The sequence below is a fragment of the Pantherophis guttatus genome, chromosome 5 (assembly GCF_059756535.1).
Source record: "Pantherophis guttatus breed Tessera chromosome 5, ASM5975653v1, whole genome shotgun sequence".
In the NCBI taxonomy this organism is placed as follows: Eukaryota; Metazoa; Chordata; class Lepidosauria; order Squamata; family Colubridae; genus Pantherophis; species Pantherophis guttatus.
Genome location: NC_142067.1, coordinates 46,555,358 through 46,578,351, shown reverse-complemented (window position 1 = coordinate 46,578,351; position 22,994 = coordinate 46,555,358). Strand labels below are relative to the sequence as shown.

At 34.1% G+C, this 22,994-nt stretch overlaps 1 protein-coding gene across 1 annotated transcript in view; it reads left to right on the top strand.

Annotated features, from left to right (window-relative positions):
* Positions 1-6,057: 6,057 nt before the first annotated feature.
* SAMSN1 (SAM domain, SH3 domain and nuclear localization signals 1) overlaps positions 6,058-22,994 on the top strand; it is an 80,739-nt gene continuing 63,802 nt past the window's right edge. The window contains exons 1-3 of the mRNA XM_034422770.3: positions 6,058-6,476; positions 9,319-9,408; positions 19,105-19,145. Of these exons, the coding sequence (XP_034278661.2) occupies positions 6,453-6,476; positions 9,319-9,408; positions 19,105-19,145 (155 nt within the window). The 5' untranslated portion in view covers positions 6,058-6,452. The remainder of the gene's footprint in view (positions 6,477-9,318; positions 9,409-19,104; positions 19,146-22,994) is intronic.

Below are 22,994 nucleotides of genomic sequence, written 5' to 3'. Positions count from 1 at the left end.
AAAATGTAACACAGAAAGGAACATTTTGGAGGAAAAATGTGTCACTGAAATCAATGTGAATAATGAGTCATTCATTGAAAACCAAGGTGTTAACTTAGCTTAGATTCAATCCATTCTCTGAAAATAAATCAACATGAATCAGAATATTTGAATCCGTATTCTTAAGTTTATGTACGCGGCCCAAACTAACATGGGAACTCACTGCTTCACAGGATACCTACACTGTAGATGTGAAATTTCCCTGCCTTTTAAGAAAAACTATTGTATATTTATCATATTTATCATCATTCTTGAAATCACTGTTGCTGATCTCAGCCACTCTAAATTTTATTTGCAGAAAAAATTAATAGCAAGCATAAGAATATCAGATGATGCTATAAAGGGACCTTGACACTTCCTGGGGGCAAAGATGCCCTTTTACAGATCTATGATGTAACAGAAAGTGTAGTACAGGATTCACAGTAGGCTGAGGCTATATGAAAAACATTCTATCATGAAGTCAGCTGTATTCATAATTTATATATTACTTTAGAAGATCTAATCCAAAAATGTCTTACAGTTATAGTATTATCACCAATTGTATCACCAAATAAGCTTACAAATAATGAATGGTTATCTCTGATCTTGCAACCCTAGTTTTCTCAAAAGGAAGCTATTAGTTTCTCCTAGCCTGTATTCCAATCAATGTTTATGATGCCCTGTGTGCTTGAAAGTCTTAATTTATCTCTCAACTGCAACAGTTTTAGTAGCTTAGGCTTCTGTAGGATTCTCATCTTTTTGCTACAGTATATATTAAACCTATACTGTGGACTTAAATTATCTAGATTTCTTTTTTAGTTTTTAATGTTAAATTGTGCACAAAATAGCATTGAAGAATGCAGTAATTCAAGATGTTGGCTGAAAGCACAGCTGGGAATGTGTACAAAGAGGATTAAGTTGCTTTCCATATCCTAAGTGTTTATCAAGGATAAGAGAGAAAACTACGTTACTCATTATTGCCTCGGGGATTGTCAAAAGTTAACAATTTATCTTGCTGATGTATTATAAAAGATGGAATGTGTGAAGATACTATTTTTATTAACCATAGTAGACTGAAACTAAAATGAAAGTAAATGGCTGCATTGCCAGAAATCTGCTAATACAAATCGACCAAACACTACAAATTAGTCTATTGCAGGGGGAAATGCATACTAAAGACTTTGGAATTTTAAAAAAAGGCATTTTATGTTCAATTATGTTTCAAACCCTTGATTTATTTAAGTGTTTTATGTCAGTTTCAAAGCCCAAAAATAATGAACCCATAATTTCTTATCAACCCTGGCTTTCGCAAGTGCTATATTTGGTTAGATTTAAGGTTGTAGTAGGTCATATGATGCTAAATACTTCAAAAATGCTTCAAAATACAGAAAACAACAAAAATGTCCCATTTATTTCTTGCTCTCTTCAGTTTGGCTATAATACAATCACTTAAATACTTGCTCACTTCCATTCACGAAACAATGCAGCATTAAAAAAAATCTAAAAATGTTTACTTAAGATGATCATAATGTTGAACCAGTGCGGGTACAACATGCTCCTCAAAAAGTACAGCCAAGAATCAGGGTAGTAAGTAATCCATAGACTGATCTTCAAAGTTGATCCTTTCATTTTAAGAAAGTGATAATATGGAAATCAGCTTCCATATTCCATCCTGGCATGTTCCAGCCAAATGTTAAACTGCATAGGTTTATAATTCTGCTTGTTGAATTATAGCTAGATTAACAAACATAAAGTACTTACCTGTATTCCATAGTAAACTCATAATATATTAAGGTAAAGGTTCCCCTCGCACATATGTGCTAGTTGTTCCCAACTCTAGGGGCGGTGCACATCTCTGTTTCAAAGCCGAAGAGCTAGCACTGTCCGAAGACATCTCTGTGGTCATGTGGCTGCATGACTAAACACCAAAGGCCCACATACACTGTTACCGTCCCACCAAAGGTGATCCCTATTTTTCTACTTGCATTTTTACATGTTTTCGAACTGCTAGGTTGGCAGAAGCTGGGACAAGTAACAGGAGCTCACTCAGTTATGCGGTGCTAGGGATTCAAACCGCTGAACTGCCAACATTTCTGCTCGACAAGCTCAGTGTTTTAGCCACTGAGCCACCGCGTCCCTAATATATTATAGCTGTTAAAAAGGCCAAAGTAATTTGAGCTGCAATAACACATGCATAATTTTAAAATTAGAGCAAGCAAATAATTCTGTTTTATTCCATCTTGGTTGCTCTGTCTAATTCTGAGCACCATGTGTGAGGAAAGTTTCAAAGAAAATGAGGAAGTAGGTCCTACAAAGATTGAAGGCAGTCAGTAATTTGAGCTTTGGGAAAAGTGTGGAGGATTTTAATAGTATTCATCAAACACCACAAAATATACCACATGGAAGGGGTAAGATTTATTCAGACATTTGTCTATTAGGAAAGCAAATTTAATGGAAATGTTAGAAAACATTCACAACATAAGAACTATGTTCAACAATATAACCAGTTGCCTCCTGTAATGATGGTGGCCAGTGAACCATGTCAGCCATCTATCTGGAATGCTGTAATATGAATACCCTGCAAAAAATAGTGAGCTGGAGTCACTGGACTAAATTGTCTCCTTCCAAGTCCATGATTCTATGATAGCAGTAAGTTGCTACAGAAATTGATCCCCTGTTATCATTTTATGTAGACAACTGACTACCATAATACATGAGAAATGGTACTGGTGAACATTAGAAATTTTGTTTTCAATTCTTATTATACCCACAATCTTTAACCTAATTAGATACACAGAAAAATGATAAAGCTTCCTTACACAGTGGATTATATATTTCCATACTTGTTTAAATTTTCTATTTTTAAAATCTTTCTCAGTTATTATTTGGCCTAGTGCTGCATTAAAAGTACAGGTACTTATTATCTAGGTCCAGTTCTTTGTATATGTGCATCAGGGAGAATAGTTTTATTTCACAAATTGCATATACTAAAAACAAATGTGTCAATAGAAGTAGTTGAAAACTTGAAAACCTGAAGGAAGCAAATGTCTTTCAACTATCTTTGCAAATTCAGGTCAGTGATCCAAAAATGCCACAAAAATAACTAAACTATGTGATTAAGAACGTTAAGAAGAAGAGAAATTGGTTCCATTTAGTGAGGAAGTCTATCTCCTTGAGGCTGCTTTTTAAGGAATGACAATCTTTCAATAAATGATCAGAATAACAGCATTTCACCAGAAAATTTGCATTAAGATTAGACGTCTTGTTTTGAAGATGCTTCTGGAGGATAATGGATGCTATACCTACAATTCATTGTTGACATAAGTTTCATCAGGTTATATATAAATAAGCCCCCAAATAGAACTTAAAAATTTCTATCCAGTATTGCAAAATAAAATTACAGGTTAAAATCCTAACTTCTAATAGATCTCTCTCTCTCTCTCTCTCTCTCTCTCTCTCTCTCTCTCTCTCTCTCTCTCTCTCTCTCTCTCTCTCTCTCTCTCTCTCTCTCTCTTACTCTCTCTCTCACACATACTCTCTCTCTCTTATCTACACACACACACACCCCTCTCTCTTTCTCATACATACACACACTTCAAATGTATTCTAGTTTCTTCTGGCTTAGAAGTGAGAACTAAATAAAATGGTTGTAAAGCTGCCATTCCACATTATATTAATTTCAGCATTAGGTGCTTTGGGTATTCCAAAACAACTGGAACACCACTTGGACACCATTAGCATTGGCAAATTCACCATCAGTCAATTGCAAAAGGCAGCTTTACCCGGAACACCTTACATCCTGTGACAATACCTCCAATACCATCAAACATTAACATATGCCTATCTCAGGTCCTTGGGAAGAACTTAATAGGTGGACAAAAATGCCAAATCCATTTGGAACATTTGACTGAGTGTGCAATGAACCATAATAGTCTGATGAGGAACACTACATAAAATATGATGGAACCTACCCACCAGTTAGCTTATTTATTTATAAACATTGAGAAAGTTTCATATTGCTTCATTTTTTAAAAAATATTTAGTCACAAAAGATTAGCATTAATAATAAAGAAGATTCAAACCAAAAACTACATATCTCCTTGTTCTGAGGCAATGGTTATGTCTCCTTCTAACATAATGGAGCTAAATTGGATTGGACAAATATCACCTAGTAAATATGATATAAAATATATACTGTGGATTATATAATTTAACCTTAAATTTCCACTTAAACATTCACTAATGGAGTGTTTGTTTAGAAGTTATTTGGTACTCTATTATCACTTAATATACCCTGTATATATTAATGCCTCTTAGAAAAATATTTTTTTCTAGTTAAAGTTTTAAGGTATTTGAAAATGCTACAAAACCTTGAAATATGGGTTGACTTACTGTGCTATTTGGAGAGAAACAAGAAGGAAATAAGACCACTGTCTAAAAGCCTTTTACTTCCTATTCTGCCTGTGGGTATGAATGTACATGTTCATTTTGGACAGCCCACACCTCAATGCAACACTGCATTTGCCTATAAATTGGCAAATGGGTGAACAAGCAACCTATTGCTGAGAGTGGGTGAGGTGATCATTCCTTTTTATAGGAAATTAAATTTCTGTGTAAACTACAAATCCTTAATTAGAAATGAATGTTTTATGAGAGATTAATTTTTCCATTATCACAATTTCCAGATATTGTGAGGGTATTCTCAAGATGTCCTGCTCTAAAAGCTTTAATAAATAACACAAAAAGCAGGAACTTCTCTATGTCATTCACATGCACTGCATTCCTTCCTAAATGGAATTTGTCAGTCTGTCTATCCATTTATTTTCTATAGCTGCCCACAGCAAATTGGAGAAGCATACATCATAGAAACACACAGTTAAAACAATATAGAATAATTATGTACAGTTCTCTGAGTAAACTATTTCCATAGATGTCAATATAACCAATATAGTCATTACACACTCAGGGTCCCAATCCTGGGCACAGAACCAGGTTTTCAAGGCCTTACAAAAGGTCAGCACGATCAGGGTTTTATTATATGATCAAGATTGAATCTATTATTATGGCAAATGAAGCAATTTCCATAGGCAGCAAATTTTGGAGATTGAAATGGCAGCTTTCTATAGAAAGACAATTGTATGTACATTTCTGTTTTTCTCAAGTACTGCAACCTATTCCATTCAGAATTTTGGTGGAGGATACTATCCCAATAGTAGCCTTGCCTTTCATGAGCCTATTCCAGACTATAAAGTAGCATGTAATTCTAGTCTGGTAGTTGCATTCTTCTAATCTGGAACAGATTAGAACTCCATGCCCTTTGACCTTTTATTGTCATTACCAGCTCAAAGGTTTATAGAAATTCATGTTCATAAATGCAAGAGACACTATGATCAGTTTTAATTCTTGGATGATCATTGTAGGCCAAAAATATAAGCTTTTCCCAGTTATATTAACACTAGCAAAATTATCATGTCTTCAAAACCTGTTACTAAATATAAATTTTGTATTTGTTAATAATCTGCATTAACACTTATTTTATTATTGAAAACTTTTTTTTGAAATAGACTTATGATTTTACTTTATTTACATCTTATCCTAGGATTAATGGTACACGGCAGGGCTACCCACTTTCTCTTTTGCTACTCAATTTGATTCTTGAATCTTTGACCACTATGAAAAAATGATCTAACCATGGTAAGGCAGTCTAACTAATAACTATTTTATCATCAGAAACACCGAGCTAATAGAGACCTCCTAAAATTTCTGATATAAAATGCCTGTTCCATTTGAATCTCAACAAATAACACATTCTATTCTAGGCAATATTTACCCTCCCTTTGCATTTCTGTGCCTTTTTTCTGAAAAGTATGTGATAGTTTAAATTCAAAAGGCACAAACCTCTCCATAGGAGTATGCAACTGGATAAGCCATTCAATACCTTACTTTCTGAAGTTTAACCAGGTGATATTAAACTATATTGCAATTCCAATTAAAGGTTTCCAGCCATCATTAGTCAAATTGCCTAGGAATGCTGGGAATTATTTCAACTCTTTTGAAGAGTTTTAATAAAAGCATATTTGATAATGGAATTATAAATGAAGTCATTCACTGTTTTTGAAACATAAAAATCGATTTTAAGTCAATGAAAATCCAAGCTTCAGCATCATTTTTCCCTTTCTTTAATGTCCAGATTTGTTGATAAACACTGTTGATTAATTTAGGGAACTGCTTGGGCTGAGCCACACAAGCCTGTATCTCATTTGATAATGGTCTGGAAATCCAGTGGATTACTGCAAGGATTTTATCCTGCTCTAATCTCTAGAAAGAAATGTTTAACAGCTGGGAAGAACAAGAAGCAGCATCATTGTGTGGCAAGGATTCTTTGAAATAGTATAACATTTCTAAATGCTGAATACCTTTGTAATTATTCCAAAATGAATTTTTTCTGCTTTTCACTGGTAAGTCTTTTTTTTCTTCCTGATTTACTGAATTTAAAAGCATAAGATTGAGTCATATGAGAGAGATTAAAGGTTTTAGAAAGACAATGTGTAATATGTGTAATAAAATAAGTGTTCAAAGCAGCAAAGAAAAAGGCTTGTTTAAAAAGAAATCAATGGTATGGTTTGCAGATATTTTGTGAAGTAATTTTGAAAATAACTTTCATTCGATGATTATAGTGGAAATATATTTTTTTTGCTCATAAATATAAACCAATTTATTTTGAAGCATGAATTAAAGTTGAAATTTCATTTCTTACAAATATGTTACAACATACAAATATGTTGGAAAAATTTTGAAATACAGAGTTTTATCATGCTTGCTACAGAACAGTCCTAAAGTTCACAATCTCAATGTCATAAACTTTTAAAATGTTGATTGAGTGTTTATATTGTGAGTACTTCTGTAAAATGATATTATGTGTATAAAAAACAGTTCCATCTATGTGTGGTCTTTTTTATGCCTTAAAGATCAGATCAGATCAGATCTATATTTTTGTAGCAATACCTATTTTTAAAAACGTTTGTCTTATTTCTTTATGGCAAGCCATATTTATATCTTGTATTCTGCATTTATTTATTAGAGATAAATACAGAAAGTGGTGATATTTGATTTAGTTCACTATATGAAAATATTCTATTTCCATGTATTGATTTATAATAAAGTATTAAGACAACAAATTCTTTTACACAATAAAATAATATCTAAACTGAGTAATTTATAGTTATGAGTGTATGAAAGAAACCAATAAAAATATAAAGAGTTAAATTAGAAAATACATCTAATCTACAGACACCACAGTAGCTCTTAATGGTCCAAATTCTCAAAATGCTGTTCAGTTTCTAAAAACAAATGTGGGGATATTTCCCATAAAAGAATATTATAAAAAATGCTAGAAGTAGTATAGAAGTAGAGAATATAATTTTAGTATAGAAAAATCAAATATAATTGCAATATTTAGGGATAGTCCCCTGCAAGTATTTGGATATTTTACTTCAACCAGAATATGTGTAAGCAAGACTCTTCTGACTTTCTCTAATGCATTCTCCCTCTGATAAAACTTCATAATATTTCAAAAAAACATTTGTCATATTTCATGAAATAGGGACATTTGGCTTGTTTAGAATTTAGCTTAATATTGTCTCAGATAAATTAACTACCATTTTAAAAATACTGTATATTTAGTAAGGCACTGTTGTCCCAATTTGGATTATATTTTATCCTCTGTCATTTTCTATTGTAGAGCATGCCCAGCTGCAATTTAACATTTGCAAATTAATTCCACTTGCTCTGGTAATCCAAGACTGACATTTCATCATCAGAAATACTTGCTGCATATTTCTAGGATCATGTGCTGATTCACTGGCAATGATACAGTACAGCAGATTTAATTTGGAATGCATTTGTCATTTTTGCAAGCTGTCTTATAAAACATTATCTTTCAGTAGTGACTCATAATTCTGTTGTTAAAATGGTGTCATATGAAAATTGTATAAAACAATGAGCATCTGATATTAAGCTGTTAGCCTTGCTTACTGACTGTGGTTATGTAGGAGTTTTAAGAAACAGGTGACTGAAAATCAAACAGCTATCTAGTTTCTCTAATGTATCAAATCAGTCTTACTCCGAATAGTTTTCACTTTTGCAAGTCATAATTTCCTTTAGGGTAGCATAAGTACCACACGATTCCAAAGACGCTTACATTTACCAAGAGGAAAGCAACATGAATTAAGCAAATGAGTTTCTTACAAAGCTAGAAAATGAAATATTTTCCTTCTTGGATAAATGATAGTATTCACTGACTTTTCCCCATCCCACCAGTTTTCCTTTTAACCATTATACTTACGTTCTTGTTCACAATTATGTACTATAATCCTCCATATTGACTTGAAGATTTCTAGTAAGATCATAGAAACAGCCATGCATTATATCTTTTTTCATATGTTCTTTTCATGGTCTTTTTTATTCCTTTTCACCTCTGACAATCATGACTATTTCAATTACTCACCTCTAATATTGGTTCCATTCCTTGTATTTTTTCTCTGATATTATTTACTTTCCAAACAGTATGTTGCATGTTGGCTTCTCCTTTTTAACTGGCATCAGTTTTAACCAGTTACCAGTTAACTGATTTTAATCAGTTAACAGATACCAGTTAACTGATTTTAACTGTTTTGCTGCTTTTTTAAATTTCCTATTCCACAACTCAGTTCCATTTTAATCTGACTGAATCAAAGAAGAATGTCAGATACATTTTATCTGTATCATTTCCTAGTATTATGCTGAGTTTGGGGATGTGACAGCAATCCACAAATACATAAGTAAAATATTTTAATATTATTTAACAGACTTACTGTTAAACATGAGGGATTTTGATAGGTCTTCACAAAGGCAGTTAGACTTGGTTCTTTCTCCATGACTTTGGGTGAGGTTAATTGGAGTCTCAACTGGATAAGTTGAAGTATATTTTAGTATGGCTGCCATTGTATTGATTTCAGTTGGTTTTAATACATTTTATTTTTTTTCCATATGTTGTATCCGTTGATTATTTTTCTTATTTGCCACACTGTTTGTATTGGGCAGCCATGTTAATTTTATCAATTAATCAACAGCACTTCAAGATCTTTAAATCATTTGGTACCATAGTTCTTGTCTTGGAAATTTTACAAATAATTTGTAATATTATCATTATTTTGTGCTCTATTCTTGTGAATTAGAAATTAGATGACATTATCAATCAACGAATAAATTAAAAACAAAAATGGATACAAGTATGACACACATAATTTATTTACTTTTCAGGAGGGTTCTATGGACAGTTTGTATGAACCAGTTAAAGAAAATCAAGAACTACAAGAAGATACCTGCATAAGTAGCAGAGCTAATACACCAGTAAGTGCTTGGCTCAAGGTAGATTGATAGAAAGGTTTCATTCTTTCATAAGATAAAATGCAAAGTTGATCACGTTGCAACTAAAAAAAGGAGAATATTGATATAAGAATATGGTTTTTGTTAGACTAATTTTGTGCAAGCTTTTCCTTACCCACCAGGACACAAAATTTCTTCATCTATTCATTTTATTTCAGCTTTTCTTACAGTGTTTAATCATTTAATATTTGTTAATAATTATTTTAGGTAATTATTTTTTTAGGGTTTTTTTCATTAACCATACAGAATTGCTTGTGACTATTTTAATTTAAATAAATAAATACATACATACATTAAACAAACAAACAAACAAATATACACACCTACATGTTTATTGAAGAGGAAGAGAAAAATCAGACATAAGATGATAAAGATTTGTTAAGATATAATACGACTAGAAGACAAACTCCAGGCATTAAGATTTGGCTATATCCAGCATTATAATTGTTTCTGTTTGCAATTGTAGAGAAGATATACAGTTCAGAGTTCAAGTTTGGGATTCTTCATGTTTACTGAGCTGTTTGTTTTCTTCCAGTCATTTTCTTTGTAACCAAAGAAGAATACACAGAAGTAATCCACAACATATAATGACTACAACAGTCACTGTGTAGGAAAGAGAGGTAGACAACTGGCAGAATGCCTTCATGAACATCAACTGGCACTAGGAAATATGATGAAATTCATTAATTATCACGAGATAGAGAAACTGAAGCACAATTTCATCTGGGAAACTATTGATATTGTAGACCAAGCCAAATACAAAAATATTTTTAAAAAATGCCTGAAAGCTTGCCATTCAGATAAATCAACCATCATCAGACACATATACATGAACTCCATCTACATATCATTTTTTAAAAAAGACATAGAACCTAAAATAAAAAAGGAAGCAAATAACATCCAGGTAAGAGCATCTCCCAACCCATACCAGCCAACACCCAGGAAGCAGGGAATAGCAGCAGATAAACAACTAAGGAAGAAATAACACTGTAATTAAGGAACCATCAAAGAAGAAACTACACCCCAACCAGTACTGGCTGGGGAAGCTTTTCTATATAAATAACCAGCAAATTCTATGCTCCTATTCAATGATGATGATGAGGATAAAGATGATGATGATGATGATCATAATGGAACGTCTGAAAGAAAAAAACTAAGCTCAGTGAATATCAAAAATCCAACATACTTCTGGCTTTCTGTATCATATAGTTTGTTTTCTTTAACAGTTTGAACTGCTAATCCTAACCCTAACTCAGGAGAGAATTGAGATTCTGCCCAAAAACTGAGTACTCATTTACACAGGAGTAGTTAATCTCTAACCATCTATCTGGATATATATATAACAATTTTTGAAGAAAATTATATACATAGCCTGTTTACTTTTACTACAGGTTTGGTCAGATGTGAAGCGCAATACAATTATATGCCCTTCTGTGTATGCTAATTAATTGCTTGTTGTTCAGTTGTTTCTCATTTATTTATTTGCAGCAATGTAAATGCCATTCATCAAATAGCTTACAAATACTAAAAAAAATACACAAACAATAAAAAACAGTAGCTCAAAAATTATAGCAGAGGTAACAGCAACATCCTTCCATTCATCTTCACATGTGGAAATAATGGTAATCTCCTTTTGCAGGATGGGGAATCCAACATGCTACCAGTCTATAAACGCTTTCTCAAAATAGCCAGATCTTAGCAGCTTTCCTAAATGTCATTGGCATTGGGGCTGTTTTGACCTCAAGTAAAAAACTATTCCAAGGGAGGAGAAGTAACAGAAAAGACATGTCCTAATAGTCCCTGATGATGATAATACTTTGATCAAGTGTCCTTTTGAGTTATTCTGAATTATAGTGGATGTCATTACCTGATAATAGAAGGTAGTTTCACAGATAAAGTGTTCTAATGCATAGCCCTTCTAACCTATCTAATTGCAATTGTCCAATCAAGATATAACTCCAAGGATGAATGGCTGTGAGCAAAGTCATTCCTGATTCTTCTTGTCCCTATGGAGCGGACGGGACTGGTCAGGATATTCCAACAGCAACTGCTTCTCTAAGTTTCTGTAACCTCATGTTTGTGTGTGTTATCAGAGACAATAACAAGATAGGCTGCCTAGAATAGATTTAGCTTTGCCACAATTTCTGAATGAACATTTCATATTTGCTTTGACAAACAGGACAACTTAGATAAAAGTATTAAAAGAAAAAATAAAACGGTGCAATTGTGCAAGACAAGATTGTTGCGTTAATCAGTTTAATAAACGAAGATGAAGAATGTTTCATTCGATTTATTCTCAGAGTCCTAAATTAGTCCAAAACAAAATAACTAAAAATCAACTTTCTTGCTTTTTAAAAATCTTTACATATCACAAAAAGAGATCAAAATGAATAATTGGTAGAGATCTCTACTGTACCTCTCAAGGTCATGATGGCAAATAAGGATATATATATCACATACATACATACATACACTTCATATGGCTAGCAGCAAAAGTTCAGACTGTGGAGACAGAAAAAAAATATCAGGACCTTCCTTTCACCTTGATGAGACAAATGCTACTTTTATTTCTGCTCAACTGTCAGCTAGCTAACATCTATCAGGCCACCTGACATATTTTGATTGGCTAAAAGTGGAATAAAAATGCTTTAAGTAAGCAAATCTGTTATACTTTTCTTTTGGGTGCCTATAATTATTTTTTCTCACTTGCACTATCCAAAATTATCTCCTTTACCTAACATAAATATCATCTTCTGGTGACAACACTTACATTCCAGTATCTTCTATTTTGATAAAGTAAGTACAGTTTAGAAAATTAAATATATATTCCAAACAGCTCCTCTTCAGACTCTTTAGCACCTCAACTTAATTTCCATACCTTACATTGGGACCTGTTTATCATTCCATTATCCTTTAAACCAAGACTGGGATTTCTGCAGCAACCTTGCTGTCATCATTTTCAAGATTAATTCTAATATACTTACATGAGATTAAGTTGGATCAAAAAATTAATACTAAATAAATGTCTTTGTACAATCAACAGGCAAGCAATGTCTTAATACTCTAAAATAGAGGAAGAAAACTATATTTGATGTGGGTGCTGTATCCACTTTCTACGAGGGAGTCTGACTGAAGGTCTGCAGCATCTACCTTGGCTAATAGAGTAGATGATGTCAGACAGTTTTAAAGATAGGAAATCAGACTCTCCAGCAAAGTTTCATATTTTGGTTCATTAGTGTATCTATGCAGTTTAATGAAGAACATTGCTTCTTATCTTCTGCATAAATATTTTCAAGGATAATAAATTTGAGGAATTATTGCTGCCTTGTATATTTTGCTACCTACCATTCATAGGTAAGCTTACTCTAAGCTTACTGAAATTACTTATATTCTCATCTCATTTTGCATTTGATCAGTCACCATCTGAATATTATCACTTAGAAGACAAGCTAATAGCGTTTTAAAAAAAAATTAGCAGGCTTTTTAAAAAGAAATATAAGGATTTGACCCTAATTGAATACAATTTTGTATTCATTTCATTTCATTTCATTTATTAAATTTTTATACCGCCCCTCTCCCAAAGGACTCGGGGCGGTGAACAGCCAGGATTAAAAAACATACAATATAAACATTAAAATACTTTAAAACATAATTAAATCTATATTGGCTTCCCCCAATTTAAAACCCCTTACCCATAAAATTAACCAATTAAAAATTTTAAGCCAGCCCAGCTTGCTGAAATAAAAAAGTCTTCAGAGCCCAGCGAAAGGTCCGGAGGTCCGGGATCAGTCGTATCCCTGGGGGTAACTCATTCCAGAGGGCGGGTGCCCCCACAGAGAAGACACTTCTCTTCAGGCTACATCTGTGACACATCTTATATTGTAGGGGATTGCAATGAGAAGTGAGGATATTAACCTGATGCTAGGTATTTGGTTATTATATTATAATATATAATTATACTATAGATCTATAAGTAGAAAGTTAGCAGCAGAGAATCAAGCATCCTTGGATATTAAAGCAAATAAGAAAAATAAACTGCTCACCAGAAAAAGATAATGGGCTTAAGATAATGGAAAAAAATAATGGCACATAGTGTAGAATCTACTAAGAAATCAAAACTATGGAGCTTCCAAAGGAGGGAGAAATTCTTTTGAGAAATTAGAAACAAATGTAGGGTTTGGGAAAAGTATAGCTGTGAATGTAAAGTATTTGATCAGGCCATAATATGCAGAAGGGGAAAAAGGGGAGAAGTTCATTTGGAAATAATAGATTACCATGGCATGCTGGTTTAAAAAGTAAAAATATCAGATATGACCATATATTCAGAATCTTGTTCCTTTTTTTTACATGCATTGCATATTTAAAAGTTGAGGGTTTGAGTATGTCTCTGCCACCTGATTGACACTCCCACCTTTGGATGGCCTTGAAAGAGGAGCCAGAGCTTTAAAGTAAAAGTAGGAGTCCTGAATAAGAGGCAGCATAAGAAGATAAATAGAGATAAGACACAAGACTTAAAGCAAGGGAGAGATTTCATAAGAAGTGAAGGGCAAAGGCCTTTATAGATTGACTAATGTGGAGATGAAGAGATGAATATTGTATTTCACCTGTAAAAGAGTGCCCAGTACGTGTAGGCAGAGGAAGGATTAAGAAATACAGAAAAAGGAACATGAAATTTGCAATGGCTAGCAAGTACAGATTTTGAAAAGGTTCAACTAGCCAGAATGAAGAGAGTGACAGAATGCTCCATGAGAAGTTTGAAAGATACCTGTGGTTTTAAAGTAGGAATGTGTGAACATCGATTGTGTTTTAAAAGTGTACTGACTTTTCAGCTGTTGAACATGTGAGAAAGAAAGATTGCTATCTCTAAGTCAGATTCTCAAGAGTGAGGAATATCTTTCCATTCATTTGGTATTTACTGTGGCTTGAAGATATCTGTGTAATGCTGCCAATTGAAATGCGTAGATATTGGATCTGCAGGTAATAGTTATTACTTTTCATAACCTAGAGCAGGGGTGTCAAACTCCATTTCATTGAGGGCCCCATCAGGGTTGTGTTTGACCTTGGGAGGCTGGTGTAGGCATGACCAGCTCAAAGTCACTCATGTTGGGGGCACCTGTGGTGCTAAGTACTAAAGTACTTAGTACTAAGTACTAAAGCAGGACTTTCCTCAAATCTTCCCTCCCTCTCATTATAATCTCCTCCCTCCCTCCCTCCCTCCCTTCTTCCTTCCCCTCTTTACTTATTTTTCCTTCCTTGCTCTCTTCTCATCTTTCCTTCTTTTACTTTGTCTTTCCTCTTTCCCTTGCTCTTTTCTTGTCCCTTCTTGGATGCTCAAAATCAAAAGGGGAAACATTTCTCCTTTGTTTTGTTTTTATTTTGTTTTGTTAGCCTTCTGCCAGCAAAAATGGAGCTGGGGGGCTGCATGTGCCCCCCTGGCCCTCATTTTCAGCTGTGACAGCCTTCTTCAGCCCTCTGCCAGTGAAAACAGAGCTTGAGGGGGCTGCACACATAGTCCCCCTGAGCACCATTTTCGCTGGCAGAGGGCTAGCGAAACAAACTAAAAACAAAACAAAAGGAGATTGGTCCACGGGACTTGAGTTTGACACTGACCCAGAGTATTCTTTTTACTGGATGCCTCAGGAGTGAGGAACATTCCTTAAAGGTACCCTTACTGAGAGAAGATTTAGTGAAAGTCTTGAAATGCTGAAAGAAATTCTGCTTGGGAAATGTCTGGGAGAATCAGGATGAATTGCCAGAACAACAACAACATCATCATCAACAACAACAATAATAATACCATGTTTCCCTGAAAATAAGCCCTTCCCCAAATATAAGCCCTCCCCCGAAAATAAGCCCTCCCTGAAAATATTTAAACACATGCACAGCCGGTCCTTGCTATTTCCTCTGGTCAGGGTTAGGGAGACAGAGCTGGAAATCAGGTAAGATGGCAAGAAGATTCCCGTCTTGCTCCATGCGCCCCAAAATAATAAGACCTCCTCAAAAATAAGGACAAGTGCATATTTTCAGGGAAACATGATAATAATAATAATAATAATAATAATAATAATAATAATAATAATAATAATAATAATAATAATAATAAAACAAACTGCCGACTTTGCAATGACAAAGTTGAAACTATTTCACATTTAATATGTGAGTGCAGCAAAATCGTGCAAACTGATTACAAAGCTAGACATGACCAAGTTGTTAAATTAATCCACTGGTCATTATGTAAAAACTACAATTTACCTGTATCCAAAAAGTCATAGGAACATAAAGTGAAAAAAGTTGCTGAAAATGAGAAGGTGAAGCTCTTGTGGAACTTTCGAATACAGACAGATCGTCATGCCAGATATCATAGTTGTTGAAAACCGAAGCATACAATTTATTGATATCGCTGTACCAAGAGATGCCAAAATTGAAGAAAAAGAACTGGAAAAAATCACGAAATATTGTGACCTGGCCATCGAAACTACGCGATTATGGATGACAGTGACAGTGATACCCATTGTAATTGGGGCACTTGATACCATGTCCAAGAATTTTATAAAATACCTCAAGAAATTGCAGCTTCCTGCAATAAATTAGTGGAACTGCAAAAAACTGTGCTACTCAAAATATCATACATCTTAAGAAGATACTTGGTTGATAAATTTCAACCATCAGTGCCAGTCAATGATATTTGTGATACATTTTTAAATGCTCAGTTGACTGAGTTTCATGTATAATGAATAAAAGAGAATAATAATAATAATAATAATAATAATAATAATAATAATACCATGTTTCCCCTAAAATAAGACCTTATCTTATATTTTTTTGAACCATGAAATAAGCGCTTGGCCTTATTGCCATGCGCTCAAAAGGAGATGTCTTATTTTGGGGGAAACAGGTAATCATCATCATCATCATCATCATCATCATCACCATCATCTGTAGGTACCATTACTACATAATCCTGCACTCTAACAGGAGTGTATCTTTTCAATATGCCAATGTTGTTGAGAGTCAGAGTTTTTCTATACTTTTTAATTCTAGTGGTCATCTAGACTTTTGCAATTCAGATCTAGCAGTCTTTATTTTTATGATGGGAGCATGTATCTTCCATGCTTCTTATTCAACCTGTCCAATGATGAAAAATGTGAAAGTTGGATTACAGCAAGGTCTGTAGAATCACATTTAGTTAATTCTGCCATACTGTACCTAAAGGCTGCGGTCCAGTTGTGCTGAGATAGTCAGTGTAATGAAAGAATTGAAAAGAAAACATATAGTACCAATTTTTTTTAAAGTGAAACCAGTCCTGACATTTATATTTTAAAATCAGTATTATATACTTTGATTTTTCAGTAAATATAAAAATCCACCTGTTAAACACCAGGAGGTATTTTCATCACCCTGTCCAATCACAAACTCATTTGACAAGTGCCAACAGGATGGTAATAAATAGGTGACACTGAGAACTAAATATGAATATGCTTAGGGGGAAAAAAAATCAAGTTGGTGGATCTAAACAAAAATTCAGAAAATAACCCCCAAGGAAGAACACACTTTCATAAAACCGAGTATTAAATGTGCTCAGTACTGACAGTAAGTTGAAATAGGAACAAAAGTTGGGGGGAAAGGGACAGAAGAACTGGTTATTCATCTGTCAGGAAGTGGGATATAGTATTGACTCATTCTTTACATGCTTTTGTGATTTTGTGCCTAAACATTTGCTTAAATGTATTCTTTATGAATACTTTATGAATAATTTTTGGGACATTTTCAGGTTTGAAAATGTTTTGAAAAAAATATTTCAGAACTCATGTGAGTGAGTACATAACCTCTACTATTTGTTAAAGCTGTCTCCCTTGTTCTTCTCTCTTCCAGTTTGCACAAAGCTGAAAAATATATGAGGTTGTTTTAATGGCATTTAATGACATTAAATCAGTCATATCATTAATATAATTCTTAAAACATCTGCATCTTTTGATTCCAGGCTCCTACAGAAGCCTGAAAAAACAAGCAACTGTTTTAATGAGAGGTTCTATACTTTTACAAGTGTGTTCTAAAGCACCTCCAAATATTGTTGAATTGTGTGTAACTGTAATGAGTAATGGTTCTGAGACTTCCTTTTCTTCTTTGTTTCATGGGATGAATCCAGCCCTCGTAATACCAGATTTCTTTGTAAATAAGGGTCATTCTGTTGCTGATTGGATTCAAGCTGTTGTTGCAATATCAATGCCAAGAAGTAGTTTAAATTGTTCTATAATATAGTATTGTAATTTTCAGGTTTTGAACAGTGCATTAGGAATTCAAATATACATACTGTTCAAAATCAATCCTAAATGTTTATTTAAATATGATACAAAACTTGGGAGAGCAGCTTCAATCAAAACAACAAAGCATTACATATTGATTTATGTATTATTTCCAGATTTTGTGCCTGTAGAACAATCAGAATACTTTAGGAGTTCTCGCTTATAAGCAGAGAGCAACTCTACTATGTGAAGAATCCAGAAAAAGTGTTGAAGGGTTAAATCTAAATAAAAAATAGGTAATAGATATATTATCATAATATTTTGCATCATGGCCACTGTCAACCAACTGTTTTTTCAATTTATTATGGGATAAGCTTGCATTACTCTTTTTCTGTAAAGGATTAATACTGCAATCCCTCTCAAAATTAGTTGGTAAAGATATAGAAATAGATACTTATTTCCCAAAAGCAGATTTGTAATAATACCTTCAGATATTTATTGGGCTTCAAATGTATTTTCTTATAGTAGCTTCGAAAAATGCTACAAGAATAAACAACTCACCCATTTCCATTGTCTTACTGCAAAATAATAAATATATTTTAAAGAAGTATTGTGCTCCAATACTTTTCCTATTCCAGGGTCTTTTTCTTTTTCTTTTTGCTTTGCTACATGTCCACCAGACATGTTAAGAAGTTCCTTCTTTACATTTACATTTCCAACATACATTTGAAATACCTTTTATATATTGGAGTAGGATTCTTAAAGTGAATATAAAGATGAAACCAGAGACTTTTCTTTTAGGTTTAATGGATAAAAAACTTGGGGGGGAAATGGAACTTTATTGTTAGCTATGCTGACAGCAGCAAGAATGCTTTATGCACAAAAATGGAAAGATACTTTAATTCCTGCAATGGCTGGCTCGCTGGAAAAACTGATGGAATTAGCAGAGATGGTTTAATTGACTGCCCTAATCAAAGAAAACAATACAGCTTTGTTTCTACTTGAAAACTACTTCTAAACTTTGTGCTTGAGGTTTTAAAAAAATGAAACTTTGACTTTGCGTTTTGCTGATTGGATAGATTTGTTGTTATAGAAATGACTGATATATATTATTATGTAAAAGTAAAAAGTTGAGGCTGTATGTTATTAGCTTTTCTACTGGGCTAAAAAGATTTGGAAGTCAATGCTTTTTTTTCCTTTCTCCCCCTTATGCCCAAGATTTTTCCCTCTTCTCTGTTTCTTCCTTTACTTTCACATTATTTTAATTTTTCTTTGTATTTTATATTTTGATAAACTAATAAAAATATTGGGAACAAAAATGTATTCTGTTAGAGAAGTGCTTTGTAAACAAATTTTATTTATTATTCCTTCAAACAACTTGAAAGTAACCTTTTTGCTTCTTCTCTTTTTCTCAAAGGAATGTGCTAATGCTGAAAACACAACAATAAAAGAAAGAAAGTAAGTGGAGATCGTTGCACTGGATTGTTCCATTTGGTATCTTAGACTTGTTTACTTACCTAGCCTCTGTTCTTTTAATGGAATGTCTGGCTATCCTCTGCACAAGTGAATTTTGAAAACTAAAATAATTGCTCAGTTCATTATCAGCTATCTGCCATTTTGTTTGCAATTATAAACTTTTGCTTTCATAATTTTGGCAGGATTATGTACTGCAATTATTTGTATTTATTACAATTATTTTATATAATTTGATGCATGGGCTGAAACAGTGTTTCAAATAGTTAATCTGATTTTGGTTTACCCAAGTAGGGCTACTGGGTCTAGGGTGCAAAATCTAGCTGCATGGCATAAGATGTAGACCTTTTTGTATCTTTATGCTCCTATCTACTGCTTGTTCACATTGTAGGACCTGTAGGTGATTATATAATCATAAACTATTTTTCAGAAAACTTCTACCACAATATCAATAAACTGAACATCTTCTGATAAGTTTTCCCATTGCTTTTCAACCAAACACAAATCAGTTTGCAAAATGAGCTGAGATTAACTGTTAAACCATTTTATTTTATTAAGTAGTGACTTTGTTTGGACAAAGTGGTTGTTAAGTGTTAACAAATGGTAATTACTTGAAAAATGTAGTTCTGAAAGTATTGAAGCTTGTAATACTATTTTTTAAATACCGGTAAGTGCCATCTATTCTCACTAAAATCTCATCTCCTACATGGTTACAAATAGATTCATTCTAAACAGTAGAAGGTGCTTCAAGTATTCCACTGGGATGAAAAGAAGAAACCCTGGCTTGGGCATATATATTAGTTGGGGAGGAAGGATCTTAACACATTTGAGGAATTATTCAGTTAGTGTAGAACACGGGTGTCAAACTCGCTGCATCATGTTACCATCACATGATGTTTTGTGGCATTTTTCCCATTTGCAGAGCTGGGGTGGGCATGACCTGTGCGTGATGCATCTGGCCCACAGGACGCCAGTTTAACACCCCTAGTATAGAAGTTTCCAGAAATTCCCAGCATAGAAGAATTGTATCCATAGCTTTAGAGGAAAGTTTTATAGCTCTATATACACTGGTGGGATGTAAATTGTAGTACAAGACTTAATCTAATATAATGGTTAAAGACACTGGGCTAAAAATTGTGGGTTCTAGGCCTGCCTTAAACACAAGGCAGGTGCCAGCAGTCAAGACTAACCTGAAGGCACATGTGTGCAGGTACCACTGTAGAAATCATCTGTGATTCCTCCCGCAAAAGTATCTAAAATCTTAGAATTATATTAGAAAGAGCAATGGTTTGATTTAGATTAAAGCAGTCTCCTGTGTTATTTAACACTATAACTAAATGAAAACTGAAAACACTGCTGTTAAATAGCAGAGGTAATATGAATTTTTGAAAAGTACATCTTCATAATGAGATGTTAAAATATTCTTTTCTGTTTATTACATATAAAAGCGATCCTCTTCTCTTTTGTATCTAATTACTTTGTAGACAGCATAATCTGAGGTGAAACAATTGGTTTATCTGTCAGCTGTTTAGCAGTCAGAGAATGATCTGACCATGATAAGAGACAGATGTTAATATCCTTCGGTCTCAGAACATATCACTTCCATTCTGAGACAAAAGTGAGGTGTAACATTTGGCCACCCACATGAGTCAGGGCCATGATGATTTGGAATAAACCAATGGTTGTCATGGTAACTATGAATACCTGATATAATTTCTGAATTTCTGATTCAGTGTCAGTAGAAAAGCCTGGCACCCGCTATTATCTGTAGTATACTGCTTCTGGTCACATGCAAAGCCTCCCAAAAGAAGACAAAAGCCACTTCCTCTTCTTTCTTTTGGGCTGCTGCCTGATGCCAAATCTAAAACCCAGATGAGAAATCCCCTCTCCTTTTGCCGTTATGGGTCTTGATTGGTGCAAGCCAGAATTAAATTCTCATCCAGAATTTGATAATTGACTTTAAGTAATAGGAATCATAGCACAAAGAAACTGATTACTGATAAACTGCTTCCTTGAATGATAACAGCGAACTGAAAGCTCAGAGTATAAGCTTGCTTTATTGGTCTCTGCACATCACTGTCTCAAACTGCATTGCTTGTCCAAAACCAGGATCCTTGGCAGTAACAATTCCAATTATCTACCTCGTCCTATTCCTATATCTTAAGGGGTTGCATTTACTAAAGCACAAAGCAACACATCTAAACACATACATTTCCAATAATCCAGCAACACAATCTATTCCTTTCATCTCCAAGTTCGAGAGTTTCAGTTGAGTCCTTACCACTGCAATAATCTCTCTTCCATCCTTCTCTTCTGCACTTCACTTCTAATTTTGCTGTCTGCTTCAACATAGCATCCTTCACCACATTTGAGAACATCATCGTAGTATAGACAGTGTATTTCAAAGTAATGTAACATGCATAGTTCTGCAATCCAACAGAACTATGTGTGCTGCCCAATATGTACTGCCTCACTCTGTCTAATCATAGAGTTGGGCTATCCTAGTCTGATGCTGGAAGCTAGCCATGCACTACATGCTCAGCAAGAAATTGATCATAGGCAGTGGAGAATAATCTCTAGTCTACAGTGTCCATAAGGATTAAAATGATTAGTTGGGTTGTTGGCAAATGGGAGAAGATAGATTTTGCTACTGTAGAATTTTGAGGCCCTTGTATAAATATTCCAACCCAATTACTGGTGACACAAATTTGCAGTCCTGGATTAAAAAAAAAAAAGCTTTAATGCATATTAAACTACTGAGCAGCAAACTATGACCACTCTTCTGCAAGTATCTCATATCAGATAATATTTTCTAAGCTATGCAGTTGAATTTATTTTTGTATTACAGTCAATTAACTCTTCTCACAGCATACATTGCATAATTTATTTATTTATTTTATTTTATTTATTGAATTTATATTGCCACCTATTCACCCATGGCGACTCAAAGTGGCTTACAGAATATAAAACCACATTTAAAACAATAAAAACTAACAAAAAGAATCAAGTAAATTAATATAGTAAAATATAACAAAATCATCCCCCACACCTCCCATCCCCCATCCCGGCAACAGCAGATCACACAAGCCATTTAATGGGCTCCACACCACTCTGGGTTCCCCAGGCCCGCTGGCAGAACCAGGTCTTCAGCGTCTTCTGGGAGAGTATTAGAGTGGGGGCCATTCTAATCTCTGGAGAATGATGTTCCAGAGAAAGGTGGCCACCACGGAGAAGGTCCTTCTTCGGGGTCTCACCAGGTGTATCTCCCTTGGGGATAGGACCCGCAACATTCCCTGCCTCCCTGCTCTGATGGGTCAGGTAGATGTGACTGGCAAGAGACAATCCCTCAGATAACCTGGTCACAAGCCATGAAGGGCTTTAAAGGTGACAACCAGCACTTTGAATTGCACCTGGAAGCAAATTGGCAACCAATGCAGCTCCCACAGGAGAGGTGATACATGTGCACACCGGGGTCTGCACAAAACCATGTGAGCCGCTGCATTTTGCACCAACTGGAGCTTCCAGATGCTTTTCAATAATATAAGTCAACTATATTTATGAAGGATGAAGTGGGACTCAAATGAATTAAAGGGATAGAAAAATAATTTACTCATCCAAAGCTTTATGATAAATGATATGGTCCTTTCTCAAATTTTCTAGGATATGCATTTTTGTAGACCTGGTTTATTTAATCCAAATGGTCATGGTGTTTAAACTCTACAACATAATATCAAAATAACATAGTGAGATTCTTCTTTAAATTTCAGAATAATTAAGTGAATGCTATTATAGTTGGTTGCATAGTTAGCCAAATGTTTAAATTGGATTTGGATT